Below are 27,324 nucleotides of genomic sequence, written 5' to 3'. Positions count from 1 at the left end.
AATTCTAGAGGCCCGTGTACTCTGCGATATCAGTGCTCGTTAAAGAACTCCAGGTGGTCGAAATTTTCAAAGCCCTTCACTACGGCGTCCCCATAGCCTTAGTCGCTTTGGGATGTTAAACCAAAATAAACCAAACTAAATCGACCCGACGGAGAGATCAGCAAGGGTCACATGCGCCTTCATAACTGGACTGCAATAATGCTGCAAAGTAGGCGCTGATTTAACTAGCCGTCGAGGAGTGCGCACTGTAAAACGGAATGTCACTCGCCTGAAAGTTTTGAATTCCAGGAACTTTATCTAGGAATAGTGGCCTGGTTGTATCCGAGTAGAACGCATCTAATTCATGAATGATTCCGTGACTGTCACTCCGCGAGCCGCCGATGGTCAGGTAGATGTCAATGGTCTGATTGCGGTGATGGCGATTGGTAGCGGTCACGAGCGCATCGAGGGCATCATTGACTCGGTTGCTATCAAACTTGTACTCAGTCCGGCCTGATTCCCCGATGGCCACCGAGTAGAAGACCATTGCTGTGCAGTAACGATTGGGGATGGCCTTAAGGCTGTAGTGGAAGCCGTTGCTGGCGTCTCGATTGAAGGTGTACCTGCCGGAGCAAGAAGTGAAAAAGCCTGTTATAGACAGCCCACAGGTCCCAGCCACTACTGCGCAGAAGTTACTGTTGAACACGAATTTATGCTTGCATGTAACCGCATTTCAAGGTTCACCTATATATATATATATATATATATCGTAAGGGGGCTAGGTGTTTCAGAAGATAGCGGCAAGGCAGCGATCACAGGAGCTTCGGCGCGACGTCAAGTCAGCTGAGAAAGGCGGTTCATCAAAACCAGGGCTCGCGCACTGGTCACCATCGGCTTTGTCCTCTTCAGCGGTTGCCTGCACTGGGTCCGCGCTGGCATGAAACATTACAACATATTATATATATCGACCGCCGAGGCAAAGATGGAACTCACGTATTTCGGGTCAGCAGCCAGAGCCACCGCGGCGCACATTAATGAACCCCATTTGGTCTAAATTTCCGCAGCTCTTAACTACGGCATCCCTCATCGCCTGAATCGCTTTGGGAAGTTAAACCATATATATATATATATATATATATATATATATATATATATATATATATATATATATATATATATATATATATATATATATATATATATATATATATATAATCCAGCACAAAAGGGAAAATCTTGGCACGGTATGTGGTAGTAACAACGTAGACCAGCGTTTGAAACGCTTGAAACAATTTCTTGACGTTTCGACCGTGGAACGGCCTTCGTCAGAATGTCAACTCAGATGCGACATTCTGACGAAGGCCGTTCCACGTTCAGAACGTCAATAAATTGTTTCAATCGTTTCAAACGTTGGTCGACGTTTTTACTATATATATATATATATATATATATATATATTGTCACGTTGTGGTGACTGGAGTCCGGCGAACAGAAAAACAACGAGGATGTTTTCGAAACGGAACTCTTTTTTGGGCTGACTTGCGCCCGCAAAGAACTGAATCACTCGGCGGCAGCGTAGCAACGAGCGTGCTCGGCGGTTGTCGAACAGAATGCCCGCCGCTGTCAGCCGTGCTCTTTTTAAAGCTGATAGCGAATATTCGAGATAAAGCTTCGGATGTTACTAGAACATTCTGGCACAAAGTAGAATCGGCTCCGCCTGGATGCAGTCAATCGAGATAAATCGATGCGTGCCCTACGTCACAAACGAACCGACAAAGCGACGTGACGGCAGCCTTGAAGCATGAACAAATAACACAACAAACAAACACTACAAAGTTTCGCGGAATTACTCCCCTCTCAAAGAAGCATCGACTCGATGCTTTAGACCATAATGCGGCTATAAACAATCAAAAACGGATTGTGCAAAAATAAATACCGAATGTGGAAACACGGAGTCCTTTAGCGTCCATGATAGGGCTTTAAGCGTACGAAGTGGACTACTTCTGGTCGTACGCGGCGTCGCAGGGATGCACTCATTCGGTCAGGAACGACTTCATAGTCCAATTCACCTAGCCGACGAAGACCCTTGTACGGGCCGAAATAGCGGCGCAAAAGCTTTTCACTCAATCCTCAGCGGCGAATGGGCGTACAAACCCACACTCGGTCTTCTGGCTTGTAATCGGCGTTGCGTCTTCGTAGGTTCTAGCGCGTGGCGTCGGTCCGCTACTGGTCTTTGATCCTCCACCGGGCAAGTCTTCGGGCTTCTGCGCGTTGTAGGTAGGCGGCGATGTCGACGTTATCTTCTTCGGTAACGTTCGGCAGCATGGCGTCCAGCGTGCTTGTGGCCTCTCTGCCATGGACGATCCTAAAAGGAATCATCTGGGTGGTCTCCTTCACAGCGGTGTTGTAGGCGAAGACTACGTGAGGCAAGATGACGTCCCAGGTCTTGTGTTCGGCATCGATATACATGGCGAGCATATCGGCGATGGATTTGCTGAGGCGCCCGGTCAGTCCGTTGGTCTGCGAGTGGTATGCAGTTGTTCTCCGGTGGCTGGTTTGGCTGTAATGGAGTATGCCTTGCGTCAGTTCCCGTGTGAATGTTGTTCCTCTGTCAATGATGAGCACATCGGGGGCGTCGCAGTGCGTTTGCCTCGGCGTAGCGGGTCAGGTAGTATGTCGCTATAATGATCCACTTATTTCCAGATGTTCATAAGGGCCAAGCAAGTCCATGCCAATCTGCTGAAAGGGATTTGAGGGGGGTTCAATGGGGTTCAGAAATCCTGCTGGTCGGGTTGCAGGGGTCTTTCGTCGCTGACATTCTCAGCAGTTTCTAACATAATGTGAGACATCGGCAGACAGTCGGGGCGAGTAATACTTGTCTTGAATGCGGCGGAGGGTGCAACAAAACCCGAGATGTCCAGCTCTCGGCTCGTCGTGTGAAGCCTGAAGAACTTCTCCGCGCAGACTTACAGGTACAACAAAGAGGTAGGCTGTCTTGTTCGCTGCAAAGTTCTTCTTCACGAGGACATCGTTCTGAAAACAGAACTAAGACAATCCTCGCTTGAACGAGGCGGGAGATGAACAAACCTTGCCTTCCAGGCATTCGATGAGGCATTTTATGTCGGGGTCCGAGCGTTGCTGTTGTGCAAGAGAGCTGGAGCTGATGGGTCCCAGGAATGCGCCCTCATCGTCGTCCGGCGGCGGGTCATCTACAGGGGCTAGTGACAGGTAGTTGGCGTCAGTGTGCTTGCGTCCGGACCTGTAAACGACGGTTACATCAAACTCCTAGAGCCGCAGGCTCCATCGAGCGAGGCGGCCGGAGGGGTCCTTCAAACTGGCGAGCCTGCACAGTGCGTGGTGATCGCTGACCACCTTGAACGGTCATCCGTACAGGTAGGGGCAGAATTTCGAAGTAACCCAGATGATGGCAAGGCACTCCTTCTCAGTTATCGAATAATTAGCTTCGGCTTTGGACAGGGAATGGCTAGAGTACGCGATGACCTTCTCCACTCCGTCAGTTTTCGGAACGAGGACAGCGCCTAGGCCCACACTACTTGCGTCGGTATGAATTTCAGTCTCGGCGTTTTCATCGAAGCGCGCGAGGATCGGTGGGGACTGTAAACGACGCTGAAGTTCCTTGAAGGCTGCCACTTGCGGCGCTTCCCATTTAAATGGCACATCTTTGTCAGGTGGCTCAGTGGCTCGGGGGTGCGCGAAAAGTTCTTCACAAATCGTCCGAGGAATCTGCGCAAAGCTTTTTTATCAGCCGGTGGCGGAAACATTGCGATAGCAGCTGTTTTCTGCGGGTCTCGCCGTACTCCATCCTCGCTAACAATGTGGCCTAGAAACAGCAGCTCTTTATAGGAAAAGTGGCACTTCTCTGCTTTCAAAGTTAGGCCGGAAAACTTGATTGCGCCTAGTACTGTTCGAAGCCTTTTTAGGTGTCCCTCAAAGTTCGAGGCTAAGACAACGACGTCATCTAAATATACCAGACAAATCTGCCACTTCAGGCCAGCCAGCACTGTGTCCATTACTCGCTGAAATCTGGCTAGCGCGGAACAGAGGCCCAAATTGCATCACCTCGAACTCGAAGAGGCCATCTGGAGTGATTAGTGCGGTCTTCTCGCGATCTCGTCGATCGACCTTAATTTGCCAGTAGCCGCTCTCGAGGTCCATCGATGAGAAATATCTGGCGTTGCAGAGCCGGTCCAGTGTGTCGTCAATGCGAGGGAGGGGGCAGACGTCCTTCTTTGTGATGTTGTTCAAGCGCCGGTAATCAACGCAGAATCGAAGTGCTCCGTCTTTCTTTCTCACTATAACAACAGGTTGAGGAAAAACACAGCGCACTCTTAAGACACGGACAAAGAAAGGCAAGACGATACAGCGCTGACTTCAACTGATTATTTTATTGTGGAGCAACATATATATTGGAAAAGTGGGCGGGAAGACATGAGTAACATCTGCTGTGTTTGCACGCGACCGAAAGATAACAAACTGCAATTGAAAATAACATGAGGGCAAGAGTGACCCTTGGAGGGAACAAAAAATGAAAACTAGACAAGATAAAGAGACAAGTGGAGGGGCGATTAAACGGATCACGCTTAAAAGGATGACGCTTAGAAGGATGACGCTTAGAAGGATGACGCAAGCAGGCAGTACAAGAGACAAAAAACACTAGGAGATGACAAGGGAACAAAATGCACTAAAAGGCCAAAAAGACCATTAAAAAATTTTTAAAACCGATAAAAGAACCAAAAGGGACGTTAAAAGCAGAAGACAGATAACAACCTTGTCCAAAAGGTAAAAGAGGCTAAAAGACGAATTTCGGAATCCTACAGATTAAAATTGCTCTATGCCTGGCTCAAATAATCTAACTCACGTTTCGTTAGCGCTATCGAGGGTGTGCTAACACAATCTTCACCTAGCTTTAGAATGTGGGCGGCTTCTATAATTTCGCGTGTGGATTGATGCGCGTTTCTCGCGATGACCGAGCAGTCATGAAGGAAAGGCTCGCAGGAACCGGAGGGACATTTTAAACAGTGAACACCCAAGTTTTTCTTGACGGTGTTAGAGACAGTATTTGAGTGCTCCATAAGACGCTCATTGAGGCAACGTCCGGTTTGCCCCACGTAGGCCTTGCCGCAGCTCAAGGCTATCTTGTAAACTACACCAACCTCGCAAGGAACGAAGGGTGCACGGTGCCTAACAAGGCAGGCTGGCTCTCTCACAGCCGGGGCATTCACTCTGCGACAGAGCTTGGATAGCTTGTCGGGCGCCGAGAACACTACTCGGACACCTGCCTTTTGTCCAATTCTTTTGAGCCTGTGAGAGAGACCATGCAGGTACGGCACCACAGCGACTTTGTGTTGGTGGTCTGGGGCAGCACTCACTTGGCTTCCTTTGAGTTTCCCCAAGAGGGAGCCGGCTACTGAGATCAGAAGGTGCTCGGGGTAGCCAGCTTTTATCAGCCTCCGATTCTGCTCTTTCAGACTATGGTCCATCGAGTGGACGCAGGACTTCATTAAGGCATTTGTGAAACAGAGGTTCACAATGCCCCTCTTCACGATCTTGGAGTGAGCTGAACTGTAAGGCAACAAGGACTTGCCCCCTCTTGGCTCATACAACCAACACAGGTGATTTTGTGCCGTCGTTAGCCTCAAGTCGAGAAAGCGTAAAGACCCATTCACGGGTACCTCATGGGTCAAAACGAGGGGCGAGAGGTACCGTTCAAACACTTGGAGCACTTCTGAAACTGAGCTAAGAAAAGTACGTTCATTACTGGCCAATAGGATTAGGTAATCGTCCACGAACCTGAAAACCTTCACGGCTGCTGACGAACAGAGCTGCTCTTTTATCAGTCGGTCATGATGGGCGAGGTAGATATCGCTTAAGATTGGAGCAATGCATGAGCCGATGCATACTCCGCTCTTTTGAATAAAATGACATTCACCCCAGGTAATGAAAGTGGAGCTAAGATAAACGGTCAACAATTCTAAGAAGCCGCCCACAGACATGCCACAAGAATTCTGAAAAGTGACGGATCCGAATGAGTCAATACAACTTTCAACGCACAAAAGAAGCTTGTCATGTGGAAGTGAGTAATAGAGGTCCTTAATATCAACCGAAAAAGGCATGAGAGAGCCACTGCCTGCTTTGAGAAATTCAAAAACTTGTCTCGAATCCTTCAAAAGGAAAGGATCATTGATTGTCAAAACCTTGAGCTTAATTTGAAGAAATGACCCCAGGGATTTTTGCCACGTTCCCTTTTCAGTAACGATTGCCCTCAATGGGCAGTCAACTTTGTGTGTCTTTGCTGAGAAAAATACGTCTAGGCTCTTCTTATCTGCAGCATCTATGTTTGCAACCAGTCTGTCAAGATTTAGGCGCTTGCAAACCTGCTTAGCCTTTGATTTCACCCTAGAAAGGGAAACCTTATCGCGCCGTACGAAAACAGATGTTAGAGCTTCAGCAGCTTTTTTACCAAACAGATCTTTGGGTAGGACAAGAAAGCCATCCTCCTTATCTGCAACTAAAAGCGAAAGTTGATGTCGTCTTAGAAATGAAGCGACGTAATTGACGGGCCCAGTTTTGTCCTGGAAACTGTAGCGCGACAAAACCTGGACGCCTTCAGAGAGGCAGCTAGAAAATTCAGAGTCTGGAGCACGATTTGCCACTTGCCTCACCATGCTAAGTAGTTCTGGAGGCGACTTCTTGGGCTCGACGGCGTATTTCGGGCCTAGGCTCAGAACGCGAGTCACTTTGTCCGGCAGCACCACATTCCCGAGCGTATGCACCTTGGTGTTGACGCCGGAGGGTTGTTTCGGTGTGATGGCACGTAGACAGCAAAGCTCGTACTGCCATAGGGCTTCTGCAGTTCTGTCAGTAAGTGCAGAGAGCTCACGCCACTTCATCTTCGTTCTTGGAGAGCTGTCAAGGCGGTGAAGGTGCAGGTACAGCGCTTCGCGGTAAAACCGTGCTTGTCGCTGCCACTCGGACCGAAGTATCTTCATAATTCTTGTGCCATGATGAAGGGACGGTTGAAAGCCTCCTAGAAGGGCCTTTATCCCATCAGGAAGCAACTTCACACGGATACAGTAAGCCAGAGAACGGGCACGGCAAACAGCAGCAGCCAAGAGGGCAACAAGACATGAAGGGTCGGAAGAGAAACACACAAAAGGGCCCGAGGAACTAGAAATGTAGCTTGCAAGGGTGGAAGAGCGGGCTAGTTGGTAGTTCATCTTGAGGAAAAACACAGCGCACTCTTAAGACACGGACAAAGAAAGGCAAGACGATACAGCGCTGACTTCAACTGATTATTTTATTGTGGAGCAACATATATATTGGAAAAGTGGGCGGGAAGACATGAGTAACATCTGCTGTGTTTGCACGCGACCGAAAGATAACAAACTGCAATTGAAAATAACATGAGGGCAAGAGTGACCCTTGGAGGGAACAAAAAATGAAAACTAGACAAGATAAAGAGACAAGTGGAGGGGCGATTAAACGGATCACGCTTAAAAGGATGACGCTTAGAAGGATGACGCTTAGAAGGATGACGCAAGCAGGCAGTACAAGAGACAAGTATGCATCGGCTCATGCATTGCTCCAATCTTAAGCGATATCTACCTCGCCCATCATGACCGACTGATAAAAGAGCAGCTCTGTTCGTCAGCAGCCGTGAAGGTTTTCAGGTTCGTGGACGATTACCTAATCCTATTGGCCAGTAATGAACGTACTTTTCTTAGCTCAGTTTCAGAAGTGCTCCAAGTGTTTGAACGGTACCTCTCGCCCCTCGTTTTGATCCATGAGGTACCCGTGAATGGGTCTTTACGCTTTCTCGACTTGAGGCTAACGACGGCACAAAATCACCTGTGTTGGTTGTATGAGCCAAGAGGGGGCAAGTCCTTGTTGCCTTACAGTTCAGCTCACTCCAAGATCGTGAAGAGGGGCATTGTGAACCTCTGTTTCACAAATGCCTTAATGAAGTCCTGCGTCCACTCGATGGACCATAGTCTGAAAGAGCAGAATCGGAGGCTGATAAAAGCTGGCTACCCCGAGCACCTTCTGATCTCAGTAGCCGGCTCCCTCTTGGGGAAACTCAAAGGAAGCCAAGTGAGTGCTGCCCCAGACCACCAACACAAAGTCGCTGTGGTGCCGTACCTGCATGGTCTCTCTCACAGGCTCAAAAGAATTGGACAAAAGGCAGGTGTCCGAGTAGTGTTCTCGGCGCCCGACAAGCTATCCAAGCTCTGTCGCAGAGTGAATGCCCCGGCTGTGAGAGAGCCAGCCTGCCTTGTTAGGCACCGTGCACCCTTCGTTCCTTGCGAGGTTGGTGTAGTTTACAAGATAGCCTTGAGCTGCGGCAAGGCCTACGTGGGGCAAACCGGACGTTGCCTCAATGAGCGTCTTATGGAGCACTCAAATACTGTCTCTAACACCGTCAAGAAAAACTTGGGTGTTCACTGTTTAAAATGTCCCTCCGGTTCCTGCGAGCCTTTCCTTCATGACTGCTCGGTCATCGCGAGAAACGCGCATCAATCCACACGCGAAATTATAGAAGCCGCCCACATTCTAAAGCTAGGTGAAGATTGTGTTAGCACACCCTCGATAGCGCTAACGAAACGTGAGTTAGATTATTTGAGCCAGGCATAGAGCAATTTTAATCTGTAGGATTCCGAAATTCGTCTTTTAGCCTCTTTTACCTTTTGGACAAGGTTGTTATCTGTCTTCTGCTTTTAACGTCCCTTTTGGTTCTTTTATCGGTTTTAAAAATTTTTTAATGGTCTTTTTGGCCTTTTAGTGCATTTTGTTCCCTTGTCATCTCCTAGTGTTTTTTGTCTCTTGTACTGCCTGCTTGCGTCATCCTTCTAAGCGTCATCCTTCTAAGCGTCATCCTTTTAAGCGTGATCCGTTTAATCGCCCCTCCACTTGTCTCTTTATCTTGTCTAGTTTTCATTTTTTGTTCCCTCCAAGGGTCACTCTTGCCCTCATGTTATTTTCAATTGCAGTTTGTTATCTTTCGGTCGCGTGCAAACACAGCAGATGTTACTCATGTCTTCCCGCCCACTTTTCCAATATATATGTTGCTCCACAATAAAATAATCAGTTGAAGTCAGCGCTGTATCGTCTTGCCTTTCTTTGTCCGTGTCTTAAGAGTGCGCTGTGTTTTTCCTCAAGATGAACTACCAACTAGCCCGCTCTTCCACCCTTGCAAATAACAACAGGTGCCGCCCAGGGGCTCTTTGAAGGCTGAATAACGTCGTCGCGCAGGATTTCTTCCACTCGGTCTCGGATGGCTTGTCGTTCTCGCGGCGACACTCGGTAGGGGCTCTGGCGGAGAGGTCGGGCGTGCTTGTCGGTTATCATGCGATGCTTGGCAATCGGCGTTTGTCGGACCTTCGGCGATGACGAGAAGCACTCGCTGTAGCTTCAAAGGAGATTGCGGATCCGATCTTGTCTGTTCCGGGGCAAGGCTGGGAGAGCGGGAAGAAGTCTCGTACGTCGGATATTTCGTCGAGGAATGCAATCGTCGTTCCTCTGTTAACGTGCCCGAGGCTTGTCCTCTGCGGAAATGTGCGATGCCCCTTGCGATGCCGATTCCTCGGTCGAGAAGCAACTGCATGTTCCCCTCGATAACGGCTTCAGTGTTATTCGCTTCCGTGGCGCCTACGGTTATGATGACGCTTGAGTGGGGTGGGGCACTGACTTGTTCCTCCAGGACACTAAGCGCAACATGATGTTCTGGAGTTCTCATCGTTGCGATGGCCTCGCCCGTGGAAAGTGTGATCATCTTGGATCGCAGGTCGCTGATCGCCTGATGCACAGTAAGGAAATCCATGCCCAAGATCACTTCGCGGGAACATTGCCGTATTACTACGAAGGTCGCGGGATAGGTATGTCCATAGAGAGTCACTCGCGCTGTGCATCGTCCTGATGACGTAATGAGGTGGCCTCCTGCGGTGCGAATTTCTCGGCCGTCACAAGCGGTCGCTCTTTCCCCAGCTGCGCAGCGAATGATCCATTCATCACCGAATAATCGGTTCCCGTGTCCACTAGAGCGGTGACTTTCCGGCCGTCGATAACCACTTCTAAGTCGCATGTCCTGGCTCTGGCGTTGCGCGTCGTATTCGGCGTAGGGTCACGGCTTCGTCGGATATGTGAATTGTGGGTGGGGCGTATGGTTGAAGCTTTTCCTGACGGCGACGTCGTTTTGAAGGCGGTTCGCGTCGTGGTCGAGGTTGTAGTTGCATCGGGCGTCCGCGTAGTGGGTGCGCCGTCTTCATACGGCATGGTCGCTGTAGGATCTTCGTCGATTCCTCGGCAAGGAACCTGTCCTCCGCAGGTTGCTTTGTTTAGTTTCCCCTACGTGGGCTAGGGGACCTTCCTCGGACAGCCGCGGTGTAGCTGCGGCCCGGCGATGCAAAACGTACAGTGGACGGCGACGGCAAGCGGGAGAGACTGCTTCACGACGCGTACTCCCCTCTGTGCAGGTAGTCTTCGATTTCCCGTGGTCGCCGGCCGGGGAATGGCCGTGGGGCGTCGATGGCGAAACCTCGCAGGCCGATGCGTCTGTACGGGCAGTCGCGAAGTATATGACCAGCTTCGCCGCAACGGAAGCACAACGGGCGGTTGTTGGAAGTCCTCCAGGCGTCGCACTTCCTGGGGCTTGGGCGTCGTTCGTAGGCTGGGCGGGCGGGGGCAGGGGGACTGCGTTCGGGAACAGCTGGTTCACGTCGAAGAGGCGGACCTCGCCTCTCGAGTTGGGGCTGAGGACTGCGTAGTGCAGCGGCGTAGGTTAAGGCTGGAGCTTCAGCTGGAGGCGAAGATGACGGGGTGCCAAGCGCATGGTGCACTTCTTCGCGTACGATTTCCTCAAGGGTCACTACTTGAGGCTGGTTCGAAGATGGTAGCAGGCGATGCAGCTCTTCCCGTACAATTTCTGGGATAACATCCCGCAGGTTGCCTCCGAATGCTGTGCCATCCGAGAGGGCATTCGAGGTCACTTGGGCTGTAGAGCAAAATGACGCGCTCGTGCTTCCAAGCTTCTCTCTATGACGGCTGCTTCACTGGTGAATTCCGCGACCGTCTTCGGTGGGTTGCGGGTCAGACCGCCGAAAAGTGCCTCTTTAGCACCACGCATCAGAGCAGCCTGAGCCGTCTCGAAGAAGATCACGCGAAAGCCGCACAACCCGTCCTAACCGAAGGCGAAGGGCGAAGCAGCCCTCGTCTCCAGAGGTGTCCACCTGAATTCGGACTGCTACCGGACCGCACGCGAGCGAAGAAGGACCACTCAATTTCGACTTCAGCCATGGAGACGACATCAGCCCCCATTATTTTACACCATCCCCGACTGCCGTCCGCGTTCAACGCTTCACCGGGCGAGGATCCAGAGGAATGGCTTGAACAGTTTGAACGTGTCGCCGTGTTACACAGCTGGGACGACCAGACTAAAATGAGCCTTGGTTTCTTAGCCTTCGAAGGACCAGCGAGAATTTGGTTCGAGAATAACGAAGATTCTCTAGCGACGTGGGAATTATTCAAACGGGAGTTCCTGAAGGCCTTCACGAGCATCATCAGGAAAGAAAGAGCTCAGCTGCTTCTACAGTCACGCATCCAAGACCCGAACGAGTCAGTGACCGCATACGTAGAAGATATGAAGCGCCTTTTTCGACGAGTCGATCTTCACATGGCGGAGGAGCTGAAGGTGGAGATGTTGATGCGTGGTGCTAAAGAGGCACTTTTCTGCGGTCCGACCCGCAACCCACCGAAAACGGTCGCGGAATTCACCAGTGAAGCAGCCGCCATTGAGAGAACCTTGAAAGCACGAGCGCGTCATTTTCCTAGACAGCCCGAAGTGACCTCGACTGCCCTCTCGGATGGCACAGCTTTCGGCGGCAACCTGCAGGATGTTATCCGAGAAATTGTACGGGAAGAGCTGCGTCGCCTGCTACCGTCTTCCAACCAGCCTCAAGTAGCGACCCTTGAGGAAATCGTACGCGAAGTCCACCATGCGCTTGGCACCCCGCCATCTTCGCCTCCAGCTGAAGCTCCAGCCTTAACCTACGCCGCTGCACTACGCAGTCCTCAGCCCCAACTCAAGAGCCGAGGTCCGCCTCTTCGACGTGAACCAGCTGCTCCCGAACGCCATCTCCCTGCCCCTACACGTCCAGCCTACGAACGACGCTCAAGCCCCAGGGAGTGCGACGCCTGGAGAACTTCCAACAACCGCCCGTTGTGCTTCCAATGCGGCGAAGAAGGTCATATACTTCGCCACTGCCCGTACAGACGCATCGGCCTGCGAGGTTTCGCTATCGACGCCCCACGGCCATTCACCGGCCAGCGACCACGGAAAATCGACAACTACCTGCACAGAGGAAAGTACGCGTCGTCAAGCCAATTTTCCCGCTTGCCGTCGCCGTCCACTGTAAGTTTTGTATCACAGGGCCGCAGCTACGCCGCGGCTGTCCGAGGAAGGTCCCTTAGCCCACGTAGGGGAAACTAAACAAAGCAACCTGTGGTGGTCTGGTTGCTTGCCGAGGAAACGACGAAGATCCTCCAGCGACCATGCCGTTTGAAGACGTCGCACCCACTAAGCGGACGCCGCATACAATGACAACCTCGACCACGACGCGAACCACCTTCAAAACGACGCCGTCGTCAGGAAAAGCTTCAACCATACGCCCCACCCACAATTCACATATCCGACGAAGCCGTGATCCGACGCCGTAGACGACGCGCAACGCCAGAGCCAGGACATCCGGCTTAGGAGTGGTTATCGACGGCCGGAAAGTCACCGCTCTACTCGACACAGGAACCGATTATTCGTTTTGAGCGGACCATTCGGTGCGCAGCTGAGAAAAGTAACGACCGCATGGGACGGCCCACAAATTCACACCGCAGGGGGCCACCTCAATACGCCAACAGGACGGTGTACAGCGCGAGCGACTCTCAAGGGACATACCTATCCTGCGACCTTCGTAGTGATACCGCAATGTTGCCGCGAAGTGATCTTGGCCACGGATTTCCTTAATGAGCATCAGGCGATCACCCTGATGCTCACATCACACTTTCCACGGACGAGGCCATCACATCGATGAGAACCCCGGAATATCACGTTGCGCTTGGTGTCCTGGAGGAACAAGTGAGTGTCCCACCCCGCTCAATCGTCATCACCGTAGGCGCCACGGAAGCGAATAACACTGAAGATATTATCGAGGGGAACATGCAGTTGCTTCTCGACCGAGGAATCAGCATCGCGAGGCATCGAACATTTCCGCAAAGGAAAAGCCGAAGTACTGCTGACTAACTTCAGCGAAGTATACCGGCACGTTAAAAGAGAAACGACGATTGCATTCCTCGATGAAATATCCGACGTACGAGACTTTTTCGCGCTCTCCGACCCATGCGTACAAGATTCGCCTGACCAAGAGAATTCGCCCACTTTCGACAAAAATCCTGCCTTGCCCCGGAACAGTCAAGACCAGATCCGCAATCTCCTTCGAAGCTACAGCGAGTGCTTCTCGTCATGACCGGAGGTCCTACAAACGCCGATTGCCAAACATCGCATTATAACCGACCAGCACGCGCAACCTCTCCACCAGAGCCCCTACCGAGTGTCGCCGCGAGAACGACAAGCCATCCGGGACCAAGTGGAAGAAATGCTGCGCGACTACGTTATTCAGCCTTCAAAGAGCCCCTGGGCGGCACCTGTTGTTCTAGTGAGAAAGAAAGACGGAGCACTTCGATTTTGCGTTGATTACCGGCGCTTGAACAACATCACAAAGAAGGACGTCTGCCGCCTCTTTTGCATCGACGACACACTGGACCGACTCTGCAACGCCAGATATTTCTCATCGATGGTCCTCAAGAACGGCTACTGGCAAATCGAGGTCGATGAAAGAGAACGCGAGAAGACCGCATTCATCACTCCAGATGTCCTCTTCGAGTTCAAGGTGAGTGATGCCATTTGGTCTCTGTTCTTCACCAGCCACATTTTAGCCAGTAATGGATACAGTGGTGGCACGCCTGAAGTGGCAGATTTGTCTGGTATATGTAGATGACGTCGTTGTCTTCGCCTAGAACTTTGAGAAACACCTAAAAAGGCTTCGAAGAGTACTAGACGCAATCAAATCGTCCGGCCTAGCTTTGAAAGCAGGGAAGTGCCACTTTGCCTATGAAGAGCAGCTGTTTTTAGGCCACATCGTTAGCAAGGAGGGAGTACGGCCAGACCCGCACAAAACCGCTGCTATCGCAATGTTTCCACCAGCGGCCGATAAGAAAGCTGTGCGCAGATTCCTCGGACTCTGCGCGTACTACCGACGATTCGTGAAGAACTTTTCGCGCAGCTCCGACCCACTGAAACACATTACAAAGGCAAACGTCCCATTTAAATGGGAAGCGCCGCAAATGGAAGCCTTCAAGGAACTTCAGCGTCGTTTACAGTCCCCACCGATCCTCGCGAACTTCGATGAAAACGCCGAGACTGAAATTCATACCAACGCAAGTAGTGGGGGCCTAGGCGCTGTTCTCGTTCGGAAAATTGACGGAGTGGAGAAGGTCATCGCGTACGCTAGCCGTTCCCTGTCCAAAGTCGAAGCTAATTATTGGACAACTGAGAAGGAGTGCCTTGCCATCATCTGGGCTACTTAGAAATTCCGCCCCTACCTGTACCGACGACCGTTCAAGGTGGTCAGCGATCACCACGCACTGTGCTCGCTCGCCAGTTTGAAGGACCCCTCCGGCCGCCTCGCTCGATGGCTGCGGCTCCAGGAAATTTATGTAACCGTCGTTTACAAGTCGGGATGCAAGCACTCTGACGCCGACTGCCTGTCACGAGCCCCTGTAGATACACCGCCGCCGGATGACGATCAGGACGCCTTCCTGGGACCCCTCCGCTCCAGCTCTTTTGCACAACAGCAACGCTCGGACCCCGACATAAAATGCCTCATCGAATACTTGGAAGGCAAGGTTTGTTCACCCCCCGCCTCGTTCAAGCGAGGATTGCCTTCGGTCTGTTTACAGAACGATGTCCTCGTGAAGAAGAACTTCGCAGCGAACGAAACAGCCTACCTCCTTGTTGTGCCTGTTAGTCTGCGTGGAGAAGTTCTTCAGGCCTCACACGACGAGCCGACAGCTGGACATCTCGGGTTTTCTAGCACCATCCGCCGTATTCAAGACAAGTATTACTGGCCCAGACTGTCTGCCGATGTCGCACATTATGTGAGAACCTGCCGAGAATGTCAGCGACGAAAGACCCTCCAACCCGACCAGCAGGATTTCTGAACCCCATTGAACCCCACTCAAGGCCCGTTCAGCAGATCGGCATGGACTTGCTTGGCCCTTTACCGAAATCAACGTCTGGAAATAAGTAGATCATTATAGCGACCAACTACCTGACCCGCTACACCGAGGCAAAAGCCCTACCGAACGGAACAGCAGCAGAAGTCGCCAAATTTTTCGTGGAGAACATTCTTCTGCGACACGGCGCCCCCGATGTGCTCATCACTGACAGAGGAACAGCATTCACGGCGGAACTGACGCAAGCCATCCTCCATTACAGCCAAACCAGCCACCGGAGAAGTACTGCATACCACCCGCAGACCAACGGACTGACCGAGCGCCTCAACAAAACCTTCGCCGATATGCTCGCCATGTATGTCGATGCCGAACATAAGACCTGGGACGTCATCTTACCTTACGTAGTCTTCGCCTACAACACCGCAGTGCAGGAGACCACGCAGATGACGCCTTTTAGGCTCGTCCCTGGCAGAGAGGTCACGACCACGCTGGACGCCATGCTACCGGACGTTACCGAGGATGATAACGTCGACGTCGCCGCCTACCTTCAAGGCGCAGAAGAAGCCCGAAGACTTGCCCGATTAACGATCAAAGACCAGCAGCGGACCGACGCCAGACGCTATAACTGACGAAGACGCAACGCGGAATACAAGCCAGGAGACCGAGTGTGGGTTTGGACGCCCATTCGCTGCCGAGGATTGAGTGACAAGCTTTTCCGCCACTATTTCGGCCCGTACAAGGTTCTTCGTCGGCTAGGTGAATTAGACTATAAAGTCGTCCCTGATCAAATGAGTGCATCCCAGCGACGCCGCGTTACGACCAGAAGCAGTCCATTCCGTACGCCTAAAGCAATATCATGCACGCTAAAGGACGCCGTGTTTCCACTTTCGGTGTTTATTTTTGCACAATCCGTTTTTGATTGTTTATAACCGCATTATGCTCTAAAGCATCGAGTGGATGCTTCTTTGAGAGGGGAGTAATGCCGCGAAACTTTGTAGTGTTTGTTCTGTTTATTTGTACATGCTCCAAGGCTGCCGTCACGTCGATTTATCGGTTCGTTTGTGACGCAGGACGCGCCTAGATTTATCTCGATTCATCGCATGCAGGCGGAGCCGGTTCTAGTTTCCACCAGAATATTCTAGTAACTTTCCAAGCTTTATCTGAAATGTTCGCTATCAGCTTTAAAAAGAGCACGGCTGACAGCGGCGGGCATTCTTTTCGACGACCGCCGAGCACGCTCGTTGCTACGCCGCCGCCGAGTGATTCAGTTCTTTGCGGGCGCAAGTCAGCCCAAATAAAGAGTTCCGTTTCGAAGACATCCTCGTTGTTTTCCTGTTCGCCTGACTGCAGTCACCACTACGTGACAATATATATATATATAACACCGTTGAGTGTGCACAAGGGGACACGCACTGGACTATCTTTGTTTAGGGTGCTCATTAAAGCCCCTTCTCAATGTTACTAGATTAGAATGTTACTAGATTAGGCGGGTTATCGGAATCCCCAATCGAGAGATTGATTGCAACTGCAGGATTTTTTGTAGCGAAAGCCACACTACTATAGCTGCGACGCATTTCGTCGTGAGCCTCCGAGTGACCGTGAAACGACCTTGAGATAAGTGTGTTGGTAAGAACAAATAACAGTGTGTTTTCCACTTAGTGAACCACTTGTGGCCTTTAACTGTGACTGAAGTTTGACAAACGACACACATGTCGCCATGAGGCTCCGAATGACCTTGAAACGACCTTGAAATAAGTAGTGGCCGCACATCTGCCTTATCATGTGTTGTCCACCTTGGTGCTGCTCCACTTGATCTTTGACCTTTTAAGTGGTCGGTTGAGGGCGGTAAGAAGCCACGTGGTAATTTCGTGGTGTCACGTCATTGAGTTTACAGTTGTGAAGTCAGGGTATGGGGTGTATCAACCGGAGCTGTGCGCTCTGCTTTGGATACGTTAAAACTCGGTTGAGCAAAGTTGAACCACTTGAATTCCTTTTGCGTCCTCTGTAGACAGCAGGGGCGTTGTACCAGGCTCTAACAGCTTCTCATCGTCCACTCATGCAGGAGTGATTTCACGTCAGGGCATCTTTATTTCCCGCTGCATTTCAGAGAATGTGAGCTATAATCCACATCATGTTCGGCAGCAAACTAAGCATATTTCATGCTGGTAAACCAACGGCGACTAGGCTTAAAATTAATGCTTATTTTCCCGCACTCATGCTGTGTACAAATGAGACGCTTTGGTCCGAGATTTCCGGCAGTGCAAATAACTTCTCAATGAACGTTTCATTCAAGAGTTGAATCAGGGAGGGCTTTGAATGCGTGGTTTAACGTCCCGAAGTTTCATGCATAAAGTTTCTTGACTTTTTTCAACATAGCCACCAATGACAAAGCACATGGACGGACACACTCCTAAAAGCTGTCGCTGAAAGATCACACTTCCTGAAAGTTTCGAATCGTTGTGCGCTGGTTTCCGATATAAAAAGAGCAAAACGCTGAGGCACCGTATGAGTATCGGGCGTTTGCAATATCGACCGAATATTGTGTCATTAGCCATCTTCACTATATCGGGTAAACATTTTTCGTTATATCCGCATATCTACTTTTTTCACGCCAACGTATACATCGTAAAAGGACAAATAGCTTGACACCACTTAGAATGTCCTACTTCCATTGGTTTGGCCACAATGGACGTTTGAAGTTTCAAGAAGTACCGTTTGCGGAACCAAAGGTCGTAGGTGCCAATTCCTATGATAAGCAACACTTTTATTCGACTAGTAATATTATGGTCCTAATGCTGTGAACCATATGAAACTACTCCAAAGATCCTATGCCAATTAGGTGGTCCACAGTGTGTGTACCAGCCCTCCGCGGTGGCTCAGTTGTTGCTGCGCTCAGCTGCTGGCCCGAAAGACTTTGTTTCGATCCAGGTCGCGGCGGCTGAATTTCGATGGAGGCGAAATTATTGAGGCCCGTGTACTGTGCGATGTCAGTGCACGTTAAGAACCCCAGGTGGTCGAAATTTCCGGAGCCCTTCACTACGGCGTCCCTCATAGCCTCAGTTGCTTCGGGACGTTAAACATCAATAAACCAAGTGTGTGTACCAATACCACCCACTGGTCCCACTTGAATGGTCTTGCGTTGCAGTAGTCTTAGTGCATCTGCCGAAATTTTTTTACCAAAAGTTACATTGGCCATGAACTTGCGATTTCGCTGTGGCGGTGCTCCGAGGAGGCACAGAGACCGACCGTGAGCCGTTGCCTAGCAACCGCCGCAGCTGGCGGACGCCGCGCGCTCGCCGCGCCATCTGGCATGACGTCACACCACGTGCCTTGCCGCGGAGCCGCCGCCGTTTTGTATGACGTCACACCGCTTGCCCCGTCGTTGCGCTCGCCTCCGCTCGCTTTGCCAGCTGTGCCGCATGCCTGCTTTCGCTGCGTATATCCTGCCATAGCCGAGCTAAGCCACTCCTAATCTTTCAGGAACTTCTGGTCCGTACCTAAAGTTTAAAACGGCGCTTATGATACCACCAAACACACCGAATCGCTTGCGAGCAACTCTTGTCGATATAGAAGCGAGAAATGAGAAAACAAGCCGTCGCGCCCACTCGTTCCCGCTCTTGGGTATGTGCGGCAAGCGCTTGCAGCCTTCAAAACGTTCTGTGCGCAACACGCACCAAGCGGGCGAAGAGAGGCGAGGTGGAAACTGAGGACGCACAGGAGTTTGTCGTTACTTTCAGAATCAAGGGGTTTGGTTTTAGTGTGACCTAACGCAGCACACCACAAAACTGCCCGAACAAGTTAAGTGTCCTGAAGGCGAATGCACTCATTGGCATCAAGTTGAACGAAATACGTGACTCTGTAAACTGCCTCAGGTGTGCCTCGAGTTCATTTTCCGCACTGATCCCAGGGTAGCTTTCTCCTGTGCTGCTTTCGGATTGTTTTCACCTTAACGACTACTTAGCGCCGTTCGGAGGCTGCGCCTGAACTGAACTTAAACGCTTCCGCAAGCCCAGTGCGCCCCTCTGGTTAGTTGGATATCCCATTAAGACAGCGACCAAATCCAGGCGGCATGCAAAGACGCGAGTATTCTGCGGCATGTCAGGGCACACAAAATAATCCGAGACGGTCAAAAAAAAATAATCAGGATTCCTCTACCAAGGGTTTCCTCGTGGCCTGACTTTAAATCCCATGCACTTCCCTATTGTCAATACACAGGCGATAGCGAGGTCTGCCTCTCCGCAACACCTGCTCTCCTCATATCTGGCCACTCCCTTGGTATCTCCCGAAGCGCACTAGGTGGTTCAGGTTGGCCTACCATCGCACGTCTTGCACAAGAGCGTTTCTACATCGTATGATCATTTGATGTATGATAAGTGGTCACTCGTATCATTCATCCCGGAATCCGCCCAGAATCGCGCGGTGCGTTTCTTATATTGAGATTAGTGTAACCACTCTAGTATTGTGTCACTAATATCTCAAGCTAACCTCCCTTGCCTTCGAATCTCGCCGAACGATGAATAGACTTTGCCTTTATAATAAATTCTAAAAATTATAACCTGAGAGCTTCCGTTATATCCCCAGCCAACCATCATTCATGCCGTATTAGGAACCCGAGATTCGCGCATCTACCACGTGCATCCACCTCTGCCCATTATTCATTCTTCAGGCTAATTGGCAGAGTGTAGAACAACTTAGAAACGGAAACTGCGCCCCATAACGCCCCTGGCCGCTTAGAGGCATCACTCCAAGAAGTAAAAACTTAACATTGATGCAAGCCCGCCTCTGATGTCATGGCCTCGAAGCAGAAATAGAGTGCAGTTATACGCCGCAGACTAAATAAAACACTAGCGACAATTCGCGCAGCAAAACAGGAAAAAGGCCGATGAATCAGGGTCGTTTACTTACATGGCATCGACAACGCAGATGACCTGCCTGTACTGGGGCTTATTTGTGCTGGAGGTGGTAGCGGGGGGCTCGGGCGGCATTGTTAGACTTTCAGATGAAATACCCACAAATTCGCATTTAGGAATTCCCATCTCGTCCTCGTTGTAAGCGTCTTCCTGCAGTGCGAAAATTGATGCACCAACAATATGCACACAGTAAGAAGCTCTCGCGCAAAAAGTGCGCCCTATATATGCACAAATTTCTGTACTGAGCCGTTCAGGCTGCTACACCTTCCTACTTGATCTGGCATATTCACGTTATGGTGCCATAAGCAACGCTGTAATAATTGCCGCACGATCCTCCAATATTAGATTTAAAGCAAACACTGGCCGCTGACGATTAGCTGCGATACTCTCGTGCATTAAGTTGCAATCCTTACTGCGTTGAACTCCCCTGAAAATTTTGTTGGTCGCTGCAAGAAAAATAGTTTCGTTTTCCCAAACTGACACAGGAAGCCGCGCTGCGTACTATTGGTGCGTTCCTCATGGCCTAAGTGCTATGTACGAGTCCATCAACATCATAAGCCTGACTACACCCACTGCAGGGCAAATGAATCTCCCACGTCTCTATAAGCCTCTGGGCGCCGGCGATCGCTGGCGTAGCGTCGGTGGCGTTGTCTGAAGGTGGGCTCCGCCGCATGCCAGACGTGGGAGGAAGAAGACGAATTCGCTCGCGCAGGCGGGCCGGTCGACGTGTTGTATGGTGGGCGATGTGCTGATGCGGAAAAAACATGTAGCGGCGGGGCACAGGTGAGCGTGGTGCTGGCCTGAAGAACCGCAGTGGATGCAGCCAGGATTTTGACCAGCTCCGCAAGGAGTGCCGGGCCCATGGGACGCTCTTTGAGGACCCCGAGTTCCCCTGTAAGGGCAGCTCAGTCTGGGGCAACAAAGCCCCAAGTTCCCCCAATCACGTGGCTACGACCTCCGGATGTGTGTCACTCTCTAATGCTCTTTGTGGATGGAGCATCCAGGTTTGCCGTCGTACAAGGAAGTGTGGGAACTGTTAGATGGCTGCCTCTGCCGCCAACCTGACGCTGAGCGATGAGCTCTTCTATCACGTGGTGCCCGAGGAGCAGTCCTTCAACCAGGACTATGCCGGTATCTTCCCCAACTGGAAGGCCAACCGGTGGATGAACAAAGCTAGTTGTCGCCGAATAACAAGAAAAGCGTAAGGGAATGGACTGCATTTTTTAAATGTCTTTCGTTAATCAACTGAAAAACTAATTATTCCACGGCTAATAATTTAAGTTATTAGAAGGAAGAAGGCAAAGCCACCGTTGCGATCCGAACCGACGACCTCAGAATTTTGAGTACGGTGCTCTATGAACTTCGCTTGGCGGCTGCTGTCTAATCTTCTACTATCGGGGGTACTTAGTTTACAACTGATCCAACCTTGAGATTATTCATCAGCGCCACCCACGCCTATAAACGGCGGACGTTGTACGTCCTGAGTTACCGCTTGTGTGACGTGGAACGTCATCAAACGGCGAAGGTTGAAGCTGTGTGAGAACCCTCTTATGCTTCCTATGGCATCATGGCTGCCAGAACCGAGGCCCTCGGTTCTGGACTGGAGTTGTATGGGCTGTACTTGTCAGTATATTTCCTTCAATATGGAGCGCCTCTAATGTATTTGAGATTAACCTGAGTTACTGGGCAACGGTTTCTCAAGGTGTTCCCTGAAGGTTCCACATACTTTTAGAATACAGCAGATCACAGTGTGGTACCACAACAAGGAGGCTCCACAATGAGTGCCTTATGCTTTGTAATACACGCGCCGCTACAGAAAAAAAGCATTTCTTTATACTATCACGGATCCTGCGCCTTTTCCTTATATAACACCACTGAGACGCAGGGCTACAGAACAAGCAACCCACTGAATAATTCTGCTGCTAAAGAGAATCGGGGACCGCATGTTCCTGTAGCTCATTTGGTTTTCATTTTACTTGATCGCCCGCTTATTGGCCGTTTTTCCGGGGGACGTAGGTCGTAATGGTTGATGTCCCTTTGGTCACGGCAGAAACACACCCCCGAGGCCATTTAATACCTAAACGCTTTCACGCCTCCGCTGTACTGACAGACCACCACCGACGACTGACTTGAACACGACGACACATTTTACATGCGATTTCTCTGGGGTGGTGCTCCGAGGAGGCACAGAGCCGTTGAACATTGAGCCGTCGCCTAGCAACCACCGCAGCTGGCGGAAGCCGCGCTCTCGCCGCGCCATCTGGCATGACGTCACACCGCTTGCCTCTTCGTTGCGCTCGCTTTCGCTACGTATGTGACTGCCAATTTTTCTGAGGCATTTCGACTTAGGGAAATAAACTAAGCTTTGGTTTAGAGACGAATTAGTAAAGCATAGTCCCTGCAACAAGGCCGCTCTGGAAGAGCTGGCAGTAGGGAGTCTAGGGAGGCAAGGTCACAAAGCGTTCCAAAACACAGCCCTGCCTATATTTCTGCTCCAGTGTGCGCTTGTTTGTCGATCCCCTGGTGACCAAAGGGAACCTCAAGACGGTTGTCATCGCTTCTTACCAGAGGGATCATGGGAGCTGGTGATTTGCGAGGCGTCACAATGGCCCAGGGGTCGCTGGACTCGGACTCGTTGTCGGGTTGCTCGTGCGGGAAGATGTGTCCCTTCTGGCCCATCAGGAGGAGGACGAGGGGCAGCACCACCACTATGGAAAACACGATACCGCCCAGCCATATGTTGTACCAGGTGCACCACCACCACCAGCCCTCAGCCTCTTCCACATCAGCGCCGTCATCTTCCTCCAGGAGCTGGAACAAACGCAGCGTTGATGACACGGGGTGCCACCAACCAGAGTATCGGTAATGACTGCAGGGTGCAGCTAGGAGTATGCACCAACTGCCTCGATTGTCCATTCTCTACAATAGACGAAGCGCTTTTTCGCGACGCCGCTAAGATTCGAAACGGGCGTGAATTTTTGTGCCAGCTATGAACGAATTCTTGCAGTGCTTTGGAATATGAATTTGAGGAGAGGACAGAAGTTTAGGTTGGTCGTCACCACCAGGGGCGTAGTCAGGAGGGGGGGGGGGGGGGGTGTTTCGGTGTCCGAACACCCCCCTCCCCCCCCCCCCCCCCCCCCGAAATTTTCTGCGCATTGTATCCCCCTTCTTTCAGCTTTTTTTCGCACATGTCATTTTACAGTGCATGGATGTATCAAAAATGTAAAAACGAAAACAAGAGTGTCGGCTTGTTGACAAAAATCCTTCCTGTTCCAAAACCTGATGGCGCCACTGAGTTGAAGTTACTGTTGTGTCTCTGTTTACACATGCTGAACTAAATGTGCCAACATAAGAGTGTAAATTCCCGCAAAATGCAATTGTATAAGGCATTCTTTGGGCGCAGGATCTTTTTTTATTTTTTCTACCGTCGGCATAAACACCCGCAAAAATGTTTCTGCCTACGCCACTGGATGTCACGGTCTCTTCACAAGACGTATTCGCTGGATCTGCTGACAGGGGGTAAGTAATCGTAATACAGCCACATTTTCTTGCTGCCTCCAGTTGTGCTGTGACGTGTAATTAGCGTAAAACTGTACTCGTCAGCCGAAAAATACAAACATCTTGTCGCTTTTCCTGTTAAGCTCCTGAGTCCAATAAACTGAGTGATGACTGGCCGGACATTCCAAACACAAAGTTATTAAAGTCGCAAACGAAAGGTAGAAACAAATTAATTTATATGGATCAAGGGCATTTGCAATCACACAGCTCCGAACAGCTTCGAACGCAATGTGAGTGGTAAACTTAGGGTATTAACTCAGGCTGCGGTAACATTTTTAAAGGTGTAAAAAAAACACAAGAGTGCGTCGGGCTTAAAAATTACGCCTGTGAGAGTGGTTTGCAGTGTCTAATGATGATGCTGAGATCGACCACATTAATAAAAAGGCAGAGTGCACGGATTATAAAGTGGTCTAGGTGACTGAAAAACTTGATTGAAGTTGGCGTGAGGAAAAAAAAGGCCACAGTCCTTATCAGAACAAGAGCAGCTAGCCCATGACGGGCAGAACAGAAAAAAAGGACATCCGCAACACAATTGGGAAAATGAATCGGCATGTATAGCCCCAAGTCAAAGCTTAACAAACACCTGGACAGGATAAATGCAGCTATTAACACTCACGTGGTAGACCAGAGATTACCCGCCCTCGAATGGTATGCATAGCGTTGGTATGTTTGCCAACTTACGAAGAGAGACTGAAGGTGTACAGCCCACCAATCCTTCATCTCCTTAAAGAGCCGCTGACCAGCATTGTATAGTTAAAACAAAAAAAGCGCAGTGCATGAAATGTGCCTCGGTGAAAGCCTGCAATATACTGGAGCCACGGTTGCCCCGAAGAACGGCGAAAATTCATATCAAAGCACTTCCGCACTTTCTTTCGCTGGGCCTACCATCTCGTCCTGTATGCTGACACCCAAGCATCCGTAGTGACGTATAAGCGAACGGAAATCCAATGGCAAAATGGAATGACGAATTTTCCAAAACAACGCGGCGCCTGCCAGTCGCACATTTCGTTTTCAGCACAAACAAAACCAAAACTAGATTTTAGTCACATATTTTTTTGTCCCATTCCACGAATGATTCAGCGCATTCTTTGTGCTGTCACTTCCGTATAGCATTGATCTCGCTCATAGTTTTGCATCTTAGAGCACTCGCACGCAAACCCTCTTCAAGAAAGCTAATGTGTAACTCCATACTGAGACTACTGTTAGTGCGCGCTGCATCGTGCACAGCAGTGCTGATAACCGCGTCCTTAAGCGTGAGGCTAGCGCCTAATAGCGCACTGTTCCCACCCGCTGGATTATTCGCTGGAGGCCTTCCACTCAGGCACGTACGGCGGGGCATGTTCCAAAGTGAAGGAGACCGTGAGTTTCCCAAACCCACGGATAAACAACGCCCCCGCCACGAACTTCGAGTTCCAAAAGAAAAAAATATTCAGGGGGCGCTTTGGCTCTCTAAAGTGCTGCAAGGCGAAAGCGTTTCCTGGCGCACTGTTTGTTTTTGTTAACTTTATTTTTCATATTTTGTTTTTTTTTGCTCATTTTATTTTTATTGTTTTCATTTTATTTTAATACCTTATTTTTACTTTCTTTCATTTTTGTTTATTTCCTTATTTTATTTATTATTTTTCCTTTCCTTGACTTTATTCCTTTTGTTTTATTCATGAAACCCATGCATTCACTACATGCGCCTTTATTCATGCTCGAACATTGAGCCTTCGTGGCGCAGTAGTAGCGTCTCTGCTTCAAATACCAAAGGCCCTGGTTCTATTGCCACCCTCGGCGCAGTTTCTTTTTAAGCAGTGATGCCGAAAGGCGGACAAATCTGCCGACGCGTCTGTCGACACGGCTGCCGACGCGTCTGTCAACACGGCAGCCGACGCGTCTGTCGACACGCCGACGCGTCTGCTGACGACAGTATGAGGCATTAAAGGCTTTCGCTTTAAAAAAACAAGCGCACAGAGTATGAAAACGCCACCGGGGGCGCATGGGGAAATACGCCAGGTCGCAAAAGTCAAGAACGCTTGTCAAGGCAGGTGATGAATTAAGTATCTGGCTTACACCTTTATCCTATCTCCCGCTAAAAGAGGACTAAGTGGAGAAATTTGACCGGCGATAGCTACTCAAAGTGACGGAAAAAATCTCCGTAGAGGGTATGGTAAGAAAGGACCTCCCGAAACCACTCGAATGCGACGGCTCTAACTCCACTGTTGCTCTTTTATGCGTAGCATATTGCAATCACTCAGTTCAGCCCTTGGGCGCGGCCGAGCAGCCACCAAATCACGTGACGTGACGTCACGACAGACGGAGGAAAAGCTGGGCCCCAACTCGCGCGCGGCCGCAGCCACCACCTGACTCTCGCTAAAACAAACAAAAAAGAACAAAATAAAAAAGAAAGGAAATAAAAAAAGAAAAACTGCGCATGGTGGCGGTTGCCACCGCCCCGTTTCAAAGGGGGCGCTCCTATCCATCCATCCATCCATCCATCCATCCATCCATCCATCCATCCATCCATCCATCCATCCATCCATCCATCCATCCATTCATACGTCACGGAGGAAAAGCTGCTGAGAAAATCGACTGCCGCCAAGCAATACCTCGCGGAAAAAGACCGCGCAATATGCAACGCATTCTTGGCTTAACCAAGCTAAGCCTGGGCATATTTTTTATGAATAATTTAAGGACCAACTCCACGGGCCGTTTTCGGCGCGCGTCTTGCGCGCTTGGGCGCCCGCGCGCCGGCCAGGGGAAGTCTGCGCATGCGCGACGCGTCGGCCGTCGCCGAGCGCGTCCACGACGCTCGGATCCGAGTAAACCAGATATTCGGCGCGCACGTAACCAATATATTCTAGGAGGTATTGACGTAACTCGCGGCAGCGCGCGTGCTATTTCCGGCGCGCCAGCATCGACCAATCAGTGAGCGTTCTGCTTCTGTGTCTTCCAGAGCGGGTCTTCCAAGCGTTACCTGCAGCGCTCGACTGGACGCATACTCGGGCCATAGGCTTGGAGTTGTGTATCGGTTTTATTTTGCGCCTTGGGGCGCAGCGCTCAGCGCGCAACCGCGCATGGGGTGTAGCACGCAGAAGTGTCTATGGAGCCGGGCCTTTACTCTCACACGTTCCCCGGCCCATGCCTCACCCCACAGCGGAGTAACACATTTTCGACCAGAGCATCATCAAGAGTCATTTAAGGTAAACAGCCCTCCAACCCTTCATGAAAACATTCGCTGACGGTTCAAAGCCGAAGGCGCGCTGGTTGCCGTAGTGCAACAAAAAAAACGTGCTTCGGTTGCGCCCATCACAAGTGCCCCCCGGCAAAGACGTCAGCCTACCGACTCGCTCTCCAAGTCTCTCGTATGCACGCTCAGCGGTGTGTCGTAAGGCTGTACGTAAGACGTCGACTCGGAGTGGCTGGGCGCCTGACTGCGGGCAGCATCCCTGGACGGCTGCAGATTCCTCCTCTCCACCTGCGCGTCAATGTCCGGAGAAAGGGCACACTCTGTAGAAGAGCTGGAGTGTGACACTTCCTGATTCAGATAGTGGAATGATTCTGTAGCGATGGCAGCCACGTCATTATAAAGTGGCAT

At 50.7% G+C, this 27,324-nt stretch overlaps 1 protein-coding gene across 1 annotated transcript; it reads right to left on the bottom strand.

The window, feature by feature from the left end:
- Positions 1-220: 220 nt before the first annotated feature.
- On the bottom strand, positions 221-27,324 carry LOC149366570 (uncharacterized). The gene is made up of 4 exons (XM_089571324.1): positions 27,070-27,324; positions 22,752-22,997; positions 20,182-20,336; positions 221-602 (listed from the first exon to the last, which is right to left on the bottom strand). The coding sequence occupies exons 1-4, from the start codon at positions 27,322-27,324 to the stop codon at positions 221-223; spliced, it is 1,038 nt and encodes a 345-aa protein (XP_089427450.1).

This window comes from Amblyomma mixtum, chromosome 1 (genome assembly GCF_055824585.1).
Source record: "Amblyomma mixtum isolate Tamu chromosome 1, ASM5582458v1, whole genome shotgun sequence".
In the NCBI taxonomy this organism is placed as follows: domain Eukaryota; kingdom Metazoa; phylum Arthropoda; class Arachnida; order Ixodida; family Ixodidae; genus Amblyomma; species Amblyomma mixtum.
The sequence above is the reverse complement of the archived record's forward strand: the minus strand, read 5'-3'. Positions and strand labels throughout refer to the sequence as shown.